General features: G+C 41.7%; 1 protein-coding gene across 8 annotated transcripts in view; it reads left to right on the top strand.

Annotated features, from left to right (window-relative positions):
• The window catches only part of ndrg4 (NDRG family member 4), a 151,170-nt gene that overhangs the window by 89,420 nt on the left and 41,918 nt on the right, over window positions 1-19,832 (top strand). For all 8 annotated transcript variants that reach the window (XM_049574473.1, XM_049574472.1, XM_049574477.1 and 5 more), the window contains one exon: window positions 4,462-4,500. In XM_049574473.1, the coding sequence (XP_049430430.1) occupies window positions 4,462-4,500 (39 nt within the window). The remainder of the gene's footprint in view (window positions 1-4,461; window positions 4,501-19,832) is intronic.

The raw sequence follows: 19,832 nt of genomic DNA, 5'->3' as shown, positions 1-19,832 counted from the left end.
TGTAGAAGTGGTAATCAATCAAAAAGAGAAATATTACCTCTAGTAGTAGTATTATCAGTAGTTGTAGTAGTAGCAGTAGTTGTATGAGTAGTTGTGGTAGAAGCAGTTCTTGTTGTAGTGGTAGCAATAGTTAGAAGTAGCAGTAGTAGTCGTCGTAGTATGGAAAGCCCTTTGAGCATTAATTAGACATCCTTGATATCAAATGAAAGTGTCCTCAACTAGTTTGGTCTTTGGCAGTAGTAGTTGGACATTTTGTCGAACTAGTTTGCCATTTTGCCGTACTAGTTGAACAAAACCTTGTACTAGTAACGCTTTTTCAGTAACTAGTGACACTTTTGGGCGACCAGTTCAGACAAAAGCCACACTAAAGGCTTTCCGTACAGTAGCAGTAGTAGTAGTAGTAGTAGTTGTTGTTGTAGTAGTAGCAGTAGTTGTAACAGTAGTTGTAGTAGTAGTAGTATTACAGAAAGAAGCAGGAACTGTGATTGGTACACAGAACTACTGCTTAACAAAGACACTCTATGGCCAAACTATTAAGTTATATGGTTAAAATCTCTTCACTGTGAGCATCACAAGACTTTGTTGAAGATGCAGATATATAATTTGTGTGGATAAAGTAAAAAATGACTGAGAAATTACATAATGAAGTAACCAATACTTAAAATATTCCTTATGCAGCACAATGATATTCTTTCAACTGATTATTATTACTGATACATTCACATGTTAGCAATAGCCTAATGTTGTGGTTGGCCATGTTAAAGCTCACTGCAACTATTTCAAATTAGTAATATTTAATCTATAAAAATGCATATTTTATAGGCTGATCATATGTATCTTTATTTTAAATCTTAACCTGTATAGTCACGCTAGTTGTAAAATAAATGTAATTGAGTAAAATGTATAAATCTGTCTGAAGTGTAGTACAAGTAAAGACCAAAATAACACTTAATTATTACACATATCAACCATCATATTGCACATAACAACTGTTGGACATACAGAAAAAATAGATTAATTAACTGTCATCTACAGTAATACTTCATCATACTGATCACATAATTATATATTATCCATCATTGCTCCACCAGAAAAGTGGACAATTGCAGGAAAAATGTTTAGGGATTGTGGCAGTGACTTCTATTGGTTGCAGGGGTTGGAGTGGGATTCAATACTACAAATACAGCAACACAAAACATTTGGAGAGATTTTTAATTTTTTATAGCAGACTTCCACCTAATGTGCACATGCTATCAGCCAGTTTCCTGGAAACGTTTCATGCTAATTGTGCTTGCCAAGTTTTTCCCCTCTCCATTCATAGCATCTCTAGGATCAGACTTAATCAAGTCAGTCCCCTGATACTCCTGGACACACTGAATAAAAATGTAGTGCTGCAGTAACTTCGACAGAGAGATCCTTGAGAAGAGCCCCAAATCTAGGCCACAATTTATATTCAGGAAACCAGCCTCCAGACACAGACAGTCTTGAGATCAGAGATAGAAGAAACACATCACAGCAGCAAATGCAATGCAACTATGTCCAACAGATCTTCACAGCACTCTTCACTAAGAAACTATGGGACACATAAAGATGCCAGTCACACATTGCATCTAGTCACCATCCACAGTACACAGTCCAGGTCCACAATGCTTTCCCTTCTCACTGACCCCCGCTGCTGCACACCCTCTACATTCACTATCACTGGGTGAGAGTCATAAGAAAGAGAAGAGTGCCACCTGCTGGTCCGACCACCATAATCATTAATAGTTTCCCTCAGGAAAACACAGAGCCATTTGCATGAAATCCACAGGGACTGAAGTTGCCCTTTTAGTTGTACATTTCTGTTGAGATCAGAATTCTCTCCCCCACCTCTTCAGCTGCTCAGGTGATGATACAGTACCATATGAAAAGTCAGCAATATTATTAAACAGTGTCATACTCTTGTCATGGGGCAGCTTCAGCTCCTGTTGCTTTAGTGCCATCTTTTTCTCTCTTTAGGTGTGTCCCTGATCTGACATTGTTCACCGTGGAGTGTCACTCCCGTCCTTTCTTTTCCAGTCATCACTGCTAATAATTTCAAATGTGACTTTCTGTATTCTTCCCCCCACCATCCTTTTCACTTTGTATGTGTATCCATCTTTAATCCTGTCATATTTTCTTTCAGAAATTATCTAATAAATAATAATAATAATAATAATAATAATAACATCTTTTACTTGTGCATGTGTAACAAGGAAGCAGGGTAAAAATCATCTGTCTGACTGTTCTAACTGGTGTCTAACCTCATGTACATGTTCTTGATTTTTTTTGTTGAGATTTTCAGATATTCCTGCTCTGCTCTGTGTTTTCCAAAGGCAGCAGAAAAGGAATTAGCTCTGAAATGGCATAACACAGGTCAGGATCAGTGGACTTTCACTGTTGTGTTGAAAAATGACAAAATGCCTCAATTTAAAATGTGTTAAAATGTAATGATGCATGTGCCATTTTCCAGCACATCAGTATGCATTTGGCTGTGGGTAAGAAACCTGTTTTATGTCAATACATCTCTGTTTAAATAAAGAGTCAAGACCAGATTCCTCAAAAAGTAAGCACTGCACACTGTAAACCCCAATTCACTCATTTTGGAACAGTGTGCACTCAAAACTTTTAGTTTGGTTCAATGCAGTAACATAAAAGTTTTGAGTGCACCAGATACAAAATAATGTGTCACATGACCCTTGTCTGACAGGTATTTTATGTCAGTTTAATGTAACTCTCTGGTGGAGAACGTAATTCTGTGTCATATGAACATAAAACATTGAGTACCCATTTTACAACATTTTTTGAATTTCATTGAATTATGAAAATAAATTGTGGGCAGTTTAGGTTTTTTGATAGCAACAACAATGTAAAGAGATGAATTCTGAATCAGGAAGCACTCTTTATTTCACCTCAGCACAAATGACAAAAAAAAGTAATCTGAATTCCCTGATGGTACACCCCAGCTCATCTTTGTCTACAGACTGCTGAGGTAACTTGCTGTGGGAGGAATCTGGTTGCTATGCTCTCTCTCATCCTGTATTTAAAAGACATCATCTTTGCTCACTTTCTACTTCTCATTTGTTCCCAGGCTCCTACATGCACTTAAGTAAATGATCTTTACTGTCTCTCTAGAGTTAGACACAGTGGAATAACAAGTGGACTTGACATACAGATGTGTTCAGACGGTGCATTTTAAGGGGCACTCTACCAATGTTACCCGTCAATATCAGTTTACTAGCCATGGGGTGTACTCAGCCTTTGAAGACAGTTGAGTCATATCTTCTGTGGTTCTGGAGGAAACGTTCCAAAGTCTGACTAAATATCCCTAATGATGTCATCAGAGTTATCTTAGTTTGGGCTTGGAGACAACAAAACCTTGTCTCTGTCACATACTGGTGATGTAGAATTTCAAAGACATGGGTGTTTACGAATGCCTGATGAAAGTTACTATTTTGCTGCATTATGGGAAATGTAGGATCCCAACACATTCACATGTAATACAGTATGATGCTGTAGGTATCTACCTGCATCTGTTGTTGACGTTCCAGGAGAGTGGGTCAGTCAACACTAGTTACATGCATTGTTTCTTTTCAAAATAAGCTTCTGTTTTCACAAGAAATGTACAGTTTCAAAATCAATTTTCACAATAAACTTATGTCTGTAAAACACCTCGTTTTAGGTCAGTTTCTTTGAGGAACAAAAGCATGTACTTAGATTGAGAAAAAAAAATGGTTTGGCTCAATATTCACAAGGGAAGCAAACAGCTGACTCGCAGGTAAATGTTCTGGGGTTTGTTGGAGCCATCCACTTTCCCTCCCACCCCCTAAAGGGACTTTCCAGCACCTTATATTATGTTGTTACCAGCAGTGTTCCAAACTGATGCCCTCTGGCAGCGATACACACTGACGCCATCTGGTGGGGTATCTGACACTGAAATCACTGACAAAGCGGCTGAATTTGAGGAGTTTGGAATATCAATGGGCTGAGGATCCAGTGTTTTTAAAGCTTGCTAATGAGAACTATTTCAACTTCTGTTGCATCACTTCTGAATATTTGTTTTTAATATGTCTCTTATAAGACCTCAACCTAATGCAGTGCACTACTAAATCTTTTTGTTCCTGTAAAAGGAGGAATGAATGCTAATTTCAACTAATAACATACATATCTGTGTATGCTGAGAGATAGTTGAACATAATACACTGTAGCCTACTGCTGAGGTGCATCTGGGAAACTGGATTTTTCTGTGTCTCTGGTTTGGACCTACAGTGCTGCCAGCCTTTGGCTCCAACAGTGGATGCACACTTTAATGTGTGAGGAACGTGTGTGTGTGTGTGTGTGTGTGTGTGTGTGTGAATGTGTGTGTGTGTAAATTCACACTACTAATCTCCTTCCTATTTTAATTTTTTTTCTCTGTCTTCTATCTCTTGTCTTTTTCTGCAGGAAAGCTGTGAACAGCTGATGCCGGCAGGGGAGTGGAAGGTATGAGCTGATGTGTATGCTGCTGTTATCAAAATCAAAATCAGATTTAGTACCAAGTAGGTTTTCACTCACAGGGAGTTTGCTTTGGTCTTTGGTGTATATGTTAAACATAGAATAAACATATTAAGAGGAAATAAAGATGAAGGGCCCTATTTAGATGGTCTAAAACGCAAAGTGTCAGGCGTGCGGCGCATGGGTGTGTCCCAGTCACTTGCTAGTTAGACAGCGCGTTTTCAGACTGTGCGCCATGGCGGAAAGTCTAAAAGGGTTGGACTTACTCAGTGGATTAGTCATGGGTGTGTTTTGGGTGTATCATTCAATAAGCCAATCAGAGTGTCACCTCTCATTCCCTTTAAAAGAGGCGCACGGTGGAGAGCTACTTAGATGGCGGACCCACCAACTGGAAAGAGTGAGCGTTTTACAGCTGAGGAGACAATAAATGTATCTCTATATCGACTGTCCCGTCACATCTGATGTCAGATCAAAGGGAATTGGCACCGTCTGGCACGTTTGGCACGCGTAATGGAAACCCAACCTGATTTGATTAACACAGCTGCGAACTAATAAGTTCACATCCCTCTCAGCCAACCACAAACAGCCACAGCATCAGATAGGGAGTATATATTCAGCATCTGTCATCTTAGAAAAGTCAAAAGAAAAGAAACAGAGTGAGACTGCGAGAGAGAAAGAGAGAGCGCACGGGAGAAACGCTGTCAACAAATTGTAAGTTATTCAATTTTATTTTAACCCGGGAGGTTAGAGAGCCCAGCTCCCTCTCCAGCATCCTGAACCCCCCCGCCTGAAGGTCCAGGAAGGGCTGGTCCCGTGGCTGCACCCAGGCCCGTCTGGTCTGGCTGCGTGCTGGCTGCGGAGCTTCCCCCGGGTGCCCCCTGCTGTGCGGCGGACTGTGTGGCCGCTGTGCATCCTCCTCCTCCTGACAAGATGATCTTCAGTTTTACGTTCTAAAAACTTTTTTTTTTTTTAAATGTACATTTGTACTTGTAGGGCTAGAAGCTGGTTATTGTTGTGTTTATGTCAAAATAAAGTTTATCAAACGTTTTCACATCTTTGATTTTGTGATTACATGCCAAAATGATCACAATTCATTTGGGAAAGACAAGTTCATTTTACAGGTTATGCATCATCAGCCCGTGGAGGTCTGCTCACAGTTCCATATATTCGGACACTGCGAGCTTGGACCTCCCGGATTATGATGATCATTATTACTGCGATTAGATCATTCTGATTAATGACTGTAACTGTAATGAACATGTAATCTCCAATTTGGCTCCTTTCCCAAATTCAAAAACTCACCAAAATTGGTACATGCCTTTGGTCTGGCAAAAAGTTTGATATTTTGATAGTGCTGTATGTGGATCGGGCCAAATGGCGACATAGCGCCCCCTAGAAAATTTCGTGCCTCAGACCCCGCCTGTGAGTTTCACCTACACGCATGAAAATTGGTGGGCTCATAGAACATGCCAAGACACACAAAAAAATCCTCTTGGATCCATGCCGTAAACCCAACAGGAAGTCGGCCATTTTGATTTGAATTTTTGACATGTTTGAACGAACTCCTCCTAGGGATTTTGTCCGATTCACTTCAAAGTTGGTACAGATCATCCTGAGAACATGCTGATCAAAAGTTATTAAAAGCTTTACACTATGGCAAGGGGCGTGGCTGCTAGGGCGTGACAAACTTTGGTGACTTTTCGTTTTCTCGCCATCGAATTTCGAACGGACCTCACGCCCACATACTTGATCTCAGCAGCTTCAAACTTGCTAGACATGATGATGGCTCCGTCCTGAACAGCCAGATATATTAATATCCCATCTAACTCATAGCGCCCCCTGGTGGTAACAGGAAGTGACCAGTTTTTACTTTAACATGTACTGATGACACAAACTTGACCACATCAACTTCATTCCACTTCTCATGCATGCAGAAGAAGTTGGTGAAGCTACCTTATGAACGCTGTGAAGCTACGTCTAATGGTGTCCGTGTGGTGGCGTGGCGACTATCGATCCCTCACCACGAAATACGTTTGGCTTTTTGATGGCTTCAGTGACCTCATATCCTCATGAAAATTGATACACAGGTCCAGAATGGCGAGCTCTTGCATCCGATAGGGGCGTCACCCATGGGGGGGGACAAAATGCCTCTATAGCGCCCCCTTGAAATTTTCAAAAACCCCTCCCTATTGGGGTTTTTTTGGAGTAGGAAGATGAAAATTGGTACACATGTGTATGTTGCCCAGACGCACAACCTACACAATCTACCACCAATGGTCTACTCCAAACAGGAAGTCGGCCACTTTGATTTAAACTTTTTGTTTTGGTGGCGATTTTGTGATTGTGACACCTTGTATTTTGACGAACTCCTCCTACAGATTTTGTCCAATCAACTTCAGATTTGGTACAGATCACCCTGAGACCATGCTGATCAAAAGTTATTAAAAGTTTTTCTCTATGTCAAGGGGCGTGGCTGCTATGGCACCGCCCTCGCCATCAAATATGTTTGGCTTTTTGATGGCTTCAACAACCTCATCTCCTCATGAAAATTGATACATAGGTCAAGAATGGCGAGCTCTTACATCTGATAGGGGCGTCGCCCATGGGGGGGACAAAATGCCTCTATAGCGCCCCCTTGAAATTTTCAAAAACCTCTCCCCATAGGGTTTTTTTGGAGTTGGAACATGAAAATTGGTACGCATGTGTATGTTGTCCAGATGCACATAAAAGTCTCTGGCATCAATGGTCTACTCCAAACAGGAAGTCGGCCATTTTGATTTTGACTTGTCATTTTGGCGTGATTTTCACATGTTGTATTTTAACAAACTAGTCCTAGGGATTTCATCCAATCGATTTCAAATTTCTTACAGATCATCAAAAGTTATTGAAAGATTTTCTCTATGCGAAGGGGCATGGCCTCCATGGCACCACCATATTTGATGCATCGCCATGCATATTGAAGCACCTCTCTCTCCCACATACTTCATCCAAACTGCTTAAAAATTTCTGTACATGACAAGAGCCCCGCCCTCAACGCCTCTATATACTCGTAGGCAATCTTGCTCATGCCGCCCCCTTGTGGAAACAGGAAATGCCCTATTATACATTGCCATTGTCGGATTTGCTCGAAACTTCACATGTGTGATGACGGCCCACCCCTAGACACACCTGCACACATCTGGTTATACTCGTAGCACCACCTGGTGGATGAACGAAACATTGCGTTTTTCGCTCCTGCTAAGGTTTTTCTCCCTTCTCGCTCTGCGCCACAGCCCCTGCATGCCTCAGGCCCTCGCGGTTGCATGGGGGAGCGAGGGCCCAATCACAGCTGCTTGCAGCTTTAATTATTATTATTATTATTATTATGAACATGTAATCTCCAATTTGGCCCCTTTCCCAAATTCAAAAACTCACCAAAATTGGTACATGCCTTTGGTCTGGTGAAAAGTTTGGTAGTGTTGTATGTGGATGGGGCCAAATGGCGACATAGCACCCCTTAGAAAATTTTGTGCCTCGAGCCCCGCCTGTGAGTTTCACCAACACGTATGAAAATTGGTGGGCTCATAGAACATGCCAAGACACACAAAAAATCCTCTTGGACCCATGCTGTAAACCCAACAGGAAGTCGGCCATTTTGATTTGAATTTTTGACATGTTTGAACGAACTCCTCCTAGGGAATTTGTCCGATCGACTTCAAAGTTGGTACAGATCATCCTGAGAACATGCAGATCAAAAGTTATTAAAAGCTTTTCTGTATGTCAAGGGGCGTGGCCGCTAGGGCGTGACAAACTTTGGTGACTTTTCGTTTTCTCGCCATCGAAATTTGAACGGACCTCACGCCCACATACTTGATCTCAGCAGCTTCAAACTTGCTGGACATGATGATGGCTCCGCCCCAAACGCCCCGATATATTAATATCCCACCTTACTCATAGCGCCCCCCGGTGGTAACAGGAAGTGACCAGTTTTTACTTTAACATGCACTGATTACACAAACTTGACCGCATCAACTTCATTCCACTTCTAATGCATGCAGAACAAGTTGGTGAAGCTACCTTATAAACTCTGTGAAGCTACATCTAATGGTGACCATGTGGTGGCATGGCGACTATCAATCCCTCACCACTAAATACGTTTGGCTTTTTGATGGCTTCCCCGACCTCATATCCTCATGAAAATTGATGCACAGGTCAAGAATGGCGAGCTCTTACATCTGATAGGGGTGCCGTCCATGGGGGGGACAAAATGCCTCTATAGCGCCCCCTTGAAATTTTCAAAAACCCCTCCCTATTGGGGTTTTTTTGGAGTTGGAACATGAAAATTGGTACACCTGTGTATGTTGTCCAGATGCACATAAAAGTCTCTGGCACCAATGGTCTACTCCAAACAGGAAGTCAGCCATTTTGATTTTGACTTGTCATTTTGGCTGTTGTATGTATGTTGTATTTTAACAAACTAGTCCTAAGGATTTCATCCAACTTCATCCGACTTCAGATTTTTTACAGATAATCCAGAGACCATGCTGATCAAAAGTTACTGAAAGCTTTTCTCTATGTCAAGGGGCATGGCCTCCACCACCATATTTGATGCCTTGCCATGCATATTGAAGCAGCTCTCTCCCATGTACTTCATCCAAACTGCTTCAAAATTTCTGTACATGATAAGAGCCCCGCCCTCAACGCCTCTATATGCTTGTAGGCAATCTTGCTCATGCCGCCCCCTTGTGGAAACAGGAAATGCCCTATTATACATTGACATTGTCGGATTTGCTCGAAACTTCACGTGTGATGATGACGGCCCACCCCTAGACACACCTGCACACATTTAGTTACACCCCCAGTGCCCCTGGTGGATGAACAAAACATTGCATTTTTTAGCTCCTGCCAGGTTTTTTCTCCCTTCTCGCTTCACGCCACAGCCCCCACGTGCCTCAGGCCCCCATGGTTGCATGGGGAAGCGAGGGCCCGATCACAGCTGCTTGCAGCTTTAATTTCATTTCTTATCTTTTACATATGTGTGGCTGCTCCGTGTGTGTCTGAGCAGAGTGCACGCGTGTTGTGCACCCGCCTAGAGACACATATTACTATACATGGATTATGCGCCCTCCGCCGTCCACTTTAGACCATCTAAATAGGGCCCGAAATCTGCAGCAGTTAAGAACATAAATATGAAATAGAAACATTACAATATAAATATGAAATATATAGGTTACTTTAAGAAACATCAATAACAAAAGATATGCATAGAAGGCTATAGCTGTTTCAGAATGAAAAAGCTGTACAGTTTTGTGTGTTGATCTGTGAAAATATTAAACAATTGATGTGCAAGAAATCAGAGTAAAGTAAATATGTGCAGTGTACAGAGGTTTTAGTTTAAGATGTGTGTCAATGCAACACATATGGACAGTGTCCATAGGGGGGGCATAAGATACCGTGTCAGTGGGGACCTTTGATAGGGCCCACTGCAGTTTAGAGGAAACTTTCTATAGCATGAGGTTTTATGTCTTGATGGGCTGCAGCCTCCTGCCAGAGGGGAGTGCTTTAAAGAGTCTGTGTCATTGTGGACTTGGTGATGGCAGTGCAGAAGTGCACCATTATTGTCTTTGGCAGGTTGAACTACTTCAGTAGCCACAGGAGGTACATCCTCTGCTGAGCCTTTTGGATGAGGGAGCTGATGTTCAACTTCCTCTTGAGGTCCTAGGTGATGAAGGAGCCCAGGAAGTGGAAAGGCTGGGGAGCCACACAGGGTAATAGGGGTGGGTGGGGCTGAGTTCTTCTGGAAATCCACAACCATCTCCACTGTCTTGAGAGTGCGGAGCTCTAGTTGTTTTGGCTGCACAAGGTCACCAGATGGTCAATCTCAAACCTGAAGGCAGACTCATGCCCGCCAGAGATGAGTTCAGTGAGGGTGGTGCCATCTGCTAACTTCAGGAGCTAGACAGACTTTTGACTAGAGGTACAGCTGTTGGTGTACAGGGAGAAAGGCAGAAGGGAAAGGACGCAGCCTTGAGGGTACTGATGGTCTGGGAGTCGGATTTGTTTTCCCAGTTTCAGGTGCTACTTCCTGTCAGACAGGAGGTCTGTGATCCACCTGAAGGTGGAGCCGGGCACACAGAGCTTGGAGAGCTTGTGCTGCAGCAGATAATGGTTTTGAAGGCAGAGGTAAAATCCACAAACGGGATTCTGGCATAGGTTTCTAGGGAGTCCAGGTGCTGGAGAATGAAACTAAGGGCCATTTGAACATTCACGCTCATTTACAGACCTGTATGCCCTCTAGGTGAACTATAGGGGCTCCAGGAGTACCTCAAAAATGATGTTTTTTTAGGTGGCTAATAACAGAGCAATTGAGGCTGTGTTTGCTCAGTGCCATTTTGTTTCAAGTATGTGACACAGGGGTTTTCTTTTGGAAGTTACTGTAAACAGACATTGTAATTCAGTCTCTGTGTTTGTGGCAGTTATTTCCCCTGTGCTTTACCTGCTATGCCAAGTGGAAATATCTGTGTTGACAGGTCTATGGGGTGCCTGTGTTGCTATCTTTTGGATTTGTAAGTGGGTATTTCTGTCTTGAGTTATCGACCGTAACCAGTGTTGGACAAGTTACTCTCAAAATATTATATATTACATATTACTAGTTACCATCATTTGAAAGTAATAAGTTACTTTACAATATTACTCTCTGTGTAGAGTAATGAGTTGCTTATTACACTAGTTTTCCATCACTTTGACCAAAATGAGCTTAGAAGAACTAATGTTGATTTTAAATGGATGAGGGTCATGTTCTTTCACAGCAGGTAATCAAAGCACAGAAGTTCCTGTTTATTACAGTACATTTCAAAACAGTGATGTGCAGGTCTGAGCTGATTACTCTAAAAATGTAATAGATTAGTAATTCGTTACACTACTCATTATATTACTTTTCCTTTACACCTCATTAAATTGGTAATTGCCTATCTCCCCAAAATCCAGATGTGTGCCTCTGTGTGAATGTCAGAGTAATTGCTGGAAAGTGTAGCTCAGGCCAGATAGCATGCATGATTTTTTAATTTTTTTTTACCTGGGGTTCTTGCTTGTTGCTTGTGACCAGTATTTTCCCAACGCTCTGCGTGAAAGACGGAGAGTCACTCATGGAGCAACATTTCATCTTCATTATTACTTCTTTGTATCTGCAGCTGCCCACGAGTAAAATCCAGTTTTGGTTGTTTAGCCACTGTAGGGCTACAGCTGACCTCTGTGGCCGAGGAAGGCTCACTTTTGGTGGGGTGTATTTTCTGTAGCTGCACATTGCCGTGCCGTCGATTGTAGTATATGTTTCAAACCAGAGGTTTGAGGATGTGTTTTTTGCAGTGGAAACTGTATTAGTTCTACTGCCTGCAGCAACAGTTCTTGTCATCTTTCCTTCTGACAAAATCAAAGTAATGGGAATATTTCCAGGTGCTAAGGTAAGTGTTTCCATCTTCCAAACTAGCCTGCTGCTTTGTGGTGTGCCTGAGCAGCATGGTGTAAGCACAGGTAATGGACTACCTACTGGGCATCGCTGCCTGTGGCACCTCTGATGGTGCCAATGGGTCAGCTGCAGTGTCATCAGCCAGGAGCCACCCTTCATTGATGTTTCGCTCCATTAATCCCGGAACATCTCACAGTGGTGGAGCAACAGATAGGGCCATCTCCCTACTGTCCCCTGCAGCTGACCTAGGACCCTTGCCTTCCCCACGCCTTATCCTTCCTTCTTATCCAAAGCCAGAAGCTGCCTTGCTCTGCCTCATCTGCCAGCTCCTTGAGGGCTTTCTTTAGCCCTGGACCGGCCACTCCCACACTCTTCAAAAGGCACTGGACAGATGTTCCAATGAAACCTTTGCAGCCCACTTCAACAGGGTGGATGGTGGCTGACCACCCTGCTTCTCTGCACTCAGGTGCCAGCTCCATGTATTTGTCCTTCTTCCTCTCGAAGGCTGCCTGCATCTCTCCCTCCCATGGAACAGTGAGCTCTACCATTACCACTGTTCGGGCTGACGTGGACCACAGAATGATGTCTGGCCGCGGTGTGGTTGTGGTGATCTCTGTTGGGAACTTGAGCTGCTGGTCAGGGTCCACTCTCAGGTTCCACTCACTCCCAGGTTTTAACAGCAACCTCTCCCTTTGGGTAATGTTCTGAGCCCCCACTCCTCCATACCACGTACGAAAAAGGATTATGAAAATTAATCCGCTGATGTGATTGTTGTATTTCAAGTCAGCAGTGGAGCGATATCAACAGTAACATTGTAATGAGTTGTTTGGTTTTGGGGTAACTGTAATATTATTACTGAAATTGTATTAGTAATTAGTTACACTTTTGTTAATGGAATAAGTAATATTATGGGTCTACAGCCATAATATAATAATAATTATAATTCTGATTCATGCATTTGCATAAAGTGTTTACCACTTTGTATTAAGATCCCCTGCTTATATTAATAATAGCGTGGTGATGTAGAACAATTAAATCCCTAGACCGTTTAAAATAAATGAATAGCCTGGGACATAGGGAAGGTCAGGCAGAGGTTGCCTGTCTGATAATTATGAGCTATGGATAAAAATCTGTGGGTGTATGATGTGAAACACAATAAGCAAATATTGAGGTTAGCACAATAAGCGGAATGCTGTGTGATTAAGTCAGTATGACTGGTATGAGCCCAGATTATAAGGCCAGAGCTGGAAGTGTGTGCCTGTCAGCTACAGCAGCACCAGAGAATTATGCATAAGAACAGGATTGTATGCCAGAGTTGTTCTGCAGTTGTAGGGGATGTGAATAGAAACTAGTGCTGCACGATTAATCTAATCGCAATCGCGATGTCAGGCTGCGCGATTACATAACTGCATAAAAGGCAACACGACCAATCTATATCAGCACTTGAGACAGCACAGAGAAAAGTAGGAAGAGTGCATGCGAGAGAAAGCCGAGCTGTGTAACGTTAAAGACAATGAAACAACTGAAAGCCGCCAGAGCCTCATAAAACAACATCCAAGCACAGTTATGTAAACATTTCTAAGTGTCACAGGGAAATCATGGACTCCATAACAAACTATATAATAACAAATGAAAAATTGAGCTGGAATTTGTCATTTATGTGACAGCGCCTGAACGCAACACAGGCTCGCTCCGCTGTGTGTACAGTGCTGTGCTGCGCTGCTGTGTGAGCAGCGTATTTGACTGTGCTCAGTCTGTTGATGGTCATTTACACACTGTCCATAAAATAACTATGTCAGGTCAGGTCAGTGCCTCCCTAATATAATGGAGGGGAAACACTGAATCAAGCAAGAAGACTATTGATACCATTAATGTGTTATATTGTAATTGCAATCGCAAATCGCGATATTGTCCACTCAAATCGCAAGCGCACATTTTTATAAAATCGTGCAGCACTAATAGAAACACATCAAATATATACTGACATCACCCAGATGTGCCGATCACCAGGATGAAGAAAAAAAACAAAACAGAGGCCAGCTCCTGATTCCCGCTGCTCTCAAGCAACCTCTGGACACAAAAGCAGAACAGGATACATTGTAGACGTAGGTATATTAATGGAAACACACTGAACATGACATCGCACAGTACAGCATGACCCAGATATGCTGATAATTGGCACCCTTCTATAATGTAATCTGTAGTGATATGAAAACACACAACAACCATCAGATGATATTTTTTTTGCCTCTCCTGCGTCCTATTTTTACTGTAGATATCTGCTTTATTTTACTGTTTCATGTTCACTATCCGCTATATCAGAGGGTGTGTGAAGTTGCTGCTAAAAAAACCCTCAACATTACCTTATTTTGGTGCTTCACAATAGAAGTTTTTACATTACTTTTGTTGTGAAGAATCTAGAGAAAATGAAATGTGTTTATTACTGAATTAGCAAAACTTTGTTGGCAGCCTTTCTTCAATAAATGTAAGTCTAATAATATCGCAGGGAGGAAGAGTAAAATCAGAAACAGCCACAGTGAGATATTAGATTAAGAGCTGAAGACAACAGGCTCTTACTGCAAACAGCTCACCTCCAGCTGGTAAATGTCTTTTACCTGCCCTGCTATGGAAAAACACATGCAGCAAAAAATAACAGCCGACATTAGCCGTGGATTAGCTTGCAACTGAACATGTGGCCCATTTCATAGAAAATATCGTATATCGCCATCCAGCCTGAAAATACCAGGATATGAATTTTTGTCCATATCACCCAGCCCTAACCCCCAACACTGGCCATAACAACTGAAACTAAATTTCCCCATGATACAGCAATGTTAGAATTAGCGTTTAGTTATGTGTTCACAGTGCTAATTTTTGCTAACAAGTATGCTAACCTAAGCATTGTGTGAATGATAGCATGCTGAACCTGACATAGGCTGTCGAAAAATGGCCATTGTACCAAACATATATGTCGCTACTGCAAATAACTTTCCTTTCCCCTGTTAATAAAGACATGAGGAGCCATGGGTTAATGAAATGGGTAAGACTGGTGATGGTAATTTTCCAGCCTTTCTAAAAATAGGTACACTAAATCACAGCTGAAAACACTGTAGACATTTTAACCATTGATATCAAGTATGTTTCACCATGAGTGCTCATTAGTTTTTTAACTAGCTTTAAACTTGTTCAGCTAACTAGACCGGGTCACCTGTTAATACCTCTAATAATAACGAGGAGGTTATTGTTTGTTGGTTTTGAGTGTTTGTTTGTCAACAGGATAACAGAAAAACAAATAGCCCTTAGTCCTTACTTTTTTATGCAAGAGCTGTGGCCAGAGGCATCATGTTTTTGGCTTGTCTGGCCATATGTCCGTCCATCCGACGCATCCTTGCAAACACAATATCTCAAGGGAAGGGAATTTCTTCAAATTTGTCACAAATGTCCACTTGGACTCAACAATGAACTGACTAGCTTTTGGTGGTCAAAGGTCAAAGGTGAAGGTCACTGTGACCTTGTCTGTCTTATTCTCATGAACGTGATATCTCAAGAACACATTGAGGGAATTTCTTCAAATTTGGCACAAAGGTTGACTTGGACTCAACAATGAACTGATTAAATTTTGGTAGTCATAGTTCAAGGTCTCTGTGACCTTGTCTTTCTCATTATCATAAACTGATTAGAATTTTGCGGTCGAAGTTCAAAGGCGGTCTGTGTGACCTCAAAAATATGTTTTTTGGCTATAACTTAATAATTCATATGCTTATTATGACAAAACTTCACGCAAATGTCTACTAAGATAAAATAATGAAGTGATGACATTTTAGATCCAAAATGTCAAAGGTCAACTTCACTGTGACATCATAATTTTCTGCATAAAACACTTTTCTGGCCATTATTTAATGTCATATCTCAGGAACAGAAGGGGAGACATTTGGTCAGATACTTAAATGGTGACCCTCATCTGGCATGTCCACCTTGAAACTGTGCTGATTGGGTGGAAGATGTGTGTAAAGCTTCCATGTTTTCACAGACATGGATGTAAACTGTAAGAGAAACTTGACTGGTGTGCAGAGGCATACAACCACAGGGCGGTAATTGCAGTTTTTTTTTTTTTTTGTTAAGAAGTTGAACATCACGCATGTAACAACTCTGCTGGTTTATTTTAGTCAGACGTGGTGAGCGTCAGACAGGAGAGACGTTTCTCATGAAACACCTCTCTTTTGCGCTTACTGCTGATACTTCAAAGTCTCAAAAATATCATTGTGTTTAAAGAACAGTGTTGTTTGTGCTTGTTGGCTGCACATGAGATGAAGGATTCTGCCTCTCACTTATAGAATTAAATCTTGAAGCAGTAATTTTTTTTAAAGACTTTAATGTGGGTTTAGCTGACTTGTCAAAATTGTCACTGTGCCAAACTGTTGCTTCATTGCAACATTGGAGATCTTGCAAAGTTTATGTAAATATGAGGGCAGACTATTTCATCTTTTTATGATATAGTGCTGCGTTATTCTTATAGCTATACCCAGCTGAGGCTGGATCTGTGCAATATCCACCTTTTGTGTTTTTTTCTATTCTTCCACATTAACTAATGGACGGGTTATTGAGTAATAATTCTGTACTGATTAAGTAACTAGTTCACCAATCATTAAGTCGTGATTAACTCCTCTATGAAATTTGATCGTGAGTTAATGAAGAACTGACCATGAACTAATAGTTAGTTCATCATTAGTTCCTCATTAGTTCCCCAGTAACTACTCTAATTTTGTGTAGCTTAGTTCCTCAGTAACAACTCATTAGTTCATCAGTAACTACTCTAAATTTGTGTACCTTATTGTAAAGTGTTACCAACTAAACTTTGATCTCTGTCTGCCCCCTATCTGCCTGTCAAATAGCATCAAACCATAAACCTTCTCCAGTGTGGACTCAGTGGAGTCCTGCGGGGATCAGCTGTGATGTCGAATCACAGTGTATCCTCACGTCCCCACCAGTCGGACCACCTTACTGGATGGAGAGTGGGAAGCAGCTCTAGAGACTGAACCCGAGTCTGCAGCCACAGCAACCCAAAATCAGCCAGCACAAACCCCACCTCTGGGGGACCAGACAGCCTTGACTCACTACTAGATCAGCAAACTCTTTTGTTGTTGCTGTTAGACAGGTTAGACCCAGCACTGTCACTGGCCCCTAGCCTGCTGTCACACCTGGTACCTGTGTAACTTTACAACTAAATAAGATTAAGTAAGTCAAATAAATCTAATAAATCAATGTATGGGATAAACTGGGTAACGTGATGTGTGAGCATATTGAGGCAGGGGCAAAAGGGGGCAATGCCACCTTAAACAAATGTCTTGCCCCTCAAATCAAATCCGCCGAAAAAAGCACAAAACAGAGAAGTTTTCTCATCTGTCTCCACTCCACTCCGTGTTGTGTGCCAGCTGTGTGTGATCTACAGTCTGCAGTTAGCAGAGACCCTACCCCAGTAAACACCCAATCACTGTTTAGTATGCAAATGAGCCAAGATGCATCGGCGTCAGGTTTCTCAGTCTCAGTGAGGCAGAATGCAGCAGTGAAGTGAAGCTCCATTAAACTTGTTGTAGCATCTCGTGTCGTGAGATACTTAAAATATAGATAACAACAAAAAACAAAAGTAAAAATAGCAGTGTGAGCATAGAGAGTGAGCCTGTCAGTGCGAATGTCTCTTCAATCACACAAGCACAGCGAGAGATGAGTGCCTGCTGCATGTCACATGCTGTGGACAAGTGCCCTGTGTGTGCCAGACCCCTACATAAAGCCCCGCCCAGCCTCTAGTTCTGCACGCTGTTTTTGATAATCACAGCGATTTTTACAAAGCTTTTATTAACTTTTCACTCCTGCAGCTTTCAGCAGCACAAAGGAGAGTGGAGTGAAGAGAAATCTGTTAAATTGCTAACAAAAAACACAAAAAACAACATAAAAACCTGACAAAAAAACAAAACAAAACAAAAAAATATAAAATGCTCTGCTCTAGCCTATATCTGTTGTGTTTGTTAGTTCTGTTAGTTTGAGAAGTTTTTTTTTTTTTTATAAGACTAGCTTTGGTAAATACTGGCTATAGTGAGGTTATTGTAATTATTAGGTTCAAATTTATTTCATATGTCTAGATGCCTAATGGCCATCCAATAAGATAAATGTTAAGATGTTGGTTGTGCCTGGATGAAGGATATTTTTATTTTATTTTTTCTTAATTTTTATTTTATTTTTTGTTTATTTTATTTTTCAGTTTTCCTCCCTGAGGGATTGCCACCTTATTGTGGTCAGGGGGTTTGTGTGCCTCAGTGACCTTAAGAGCTATACCAGCAGGAGCTTAGTCTTCAGGTGGGACACCCAAGTTGGACAGGTCTTAGGGTAGAGGCCTGACAAAGTACAATCCATTTCTTTCGGTTGGGGGTTTGACACACAGCTAACAACCCAATTCCATTTAGAACACTTATCAACAACAAAACAAGCGGTGAGCACATTTGAGACCACAGTGCTTTGACACCCTCTATAGGGCACTCACACAGCGTCCCCACATCCTGCGAGTGAGTGAGTGAGTGAGTGAATGAGCGAGTGAGTGAGTGAGTGAGTGAGTGAATGAGCGAGTGAGTGAGTGACCTTTATTTGTCAGCTCTACCTATGGCAAAAATGTGCTGGAGCATGATGCCCCTGTCACATTTATGACTGCCCCCTCATATGTGCCTGCCTAGAACCAGGCTTGGAGCATATGCGCATGGTTGTCTGGTGGGAGGGGCTTGAGACAGAAAGGGGGAAAGAGAAAACTTTTAAATGATGGTGTGGCAACACAGTACAACATGTTTTTACAGTAAAGTGGAGAAGTTAACATTAGTTTTTGATTGGCCTGAATTAAACTTGGGAGTACATAAATGAACTATGGTAAACTGCTCTCCATGTAACCAGTGCCTATCTCTCCCTGCTCATCTCCCAGCAAAACTCTGCCGTATGATGCAGATGATGCACAAAGTGTCATTAGGCAGAGTTTCACTGGCTATTCTAGGCCACATTGCTCAAAATCCATCAAACTGTAAAACTAGGCAGTGCTGATGGAATATAAATCATGAGTTGGTTACTGCACTGCCTATTTCTAGCCTAAAATACTTTCAGAAACATATTTTAGTGCCCTGTTTAGCTATACTAACGAGTTTGTAAATGAACAGGAAGAGGGTGCCATCCTGTTTTTTGTGCAGTGAAAATGGAGGCTGAAAAAAACAGAAAACTAGGAAAAACGAGGCAGTGCTAATAAAATATAAAACAAGATTCTGTTACTGCATTGCATATATCTCAGTTTAGATTTTTTCAGAAACACATTTTACCTTACTGTTTACCTGCCAGCCGGCCGCCATCATGTGAAGCAGACAAAATCGCATTACCAACGGGAGTGCCAATTGGTATGCAGTGCATTCTGGTAGATATGGGTTTTTTTTTTTACCTCTTGAGCAAAAGTGAACACCACAGTCCTTTTTCTCTGTTCTGTCTAGTCATAAAGCACCAAGTTCAAAAGTACTTAAATCTTTCCACTGCAGACAGCCCGGTTTATGAAAGACCATCTTTCTAGCAGTGAAATAATTCTTTAAGTGTTTAACATGAATTTGAATAACAGTCTTATGTCAAGCCGAAGTATTTGTAAGCGTCAGCAAGAACAGTTTTGTTACAGTTTAAAGTTTTAACAACAGAATAGTCAGTGACACTTGTAGATATTGAGATTATCATGTCATATACCATGGTCTGGGTGGATGGACACATCGTGGACACACGTGATGGTGTGTGTGTGTGTGTGTGTGTGTGTGTGTGTGTGTGTGTTGGGGGAGTGTTACCTGTTATGGCACTGCATATATAATAATTA

This window comes from Epinephelus fuscoguttatus, linkage group LG4, assembly GCF_011397635.1.
Source record: "Epinephelus fuscoguttatus linkage group LG4, E.fuscoguttatus.final_Chr_v1".
NCBI classification, from domain to species: Eukaryota; Metazoa; Chordata; class Actinopteri; order Perciformes; family Serranidae; genus Epinephelus; species Epinephelus fuscoguttatus.
Note: the sequence above shows the minus strand (reverse complement) of the source record. Positions and strands in the feature narration are given on the sequence as shown.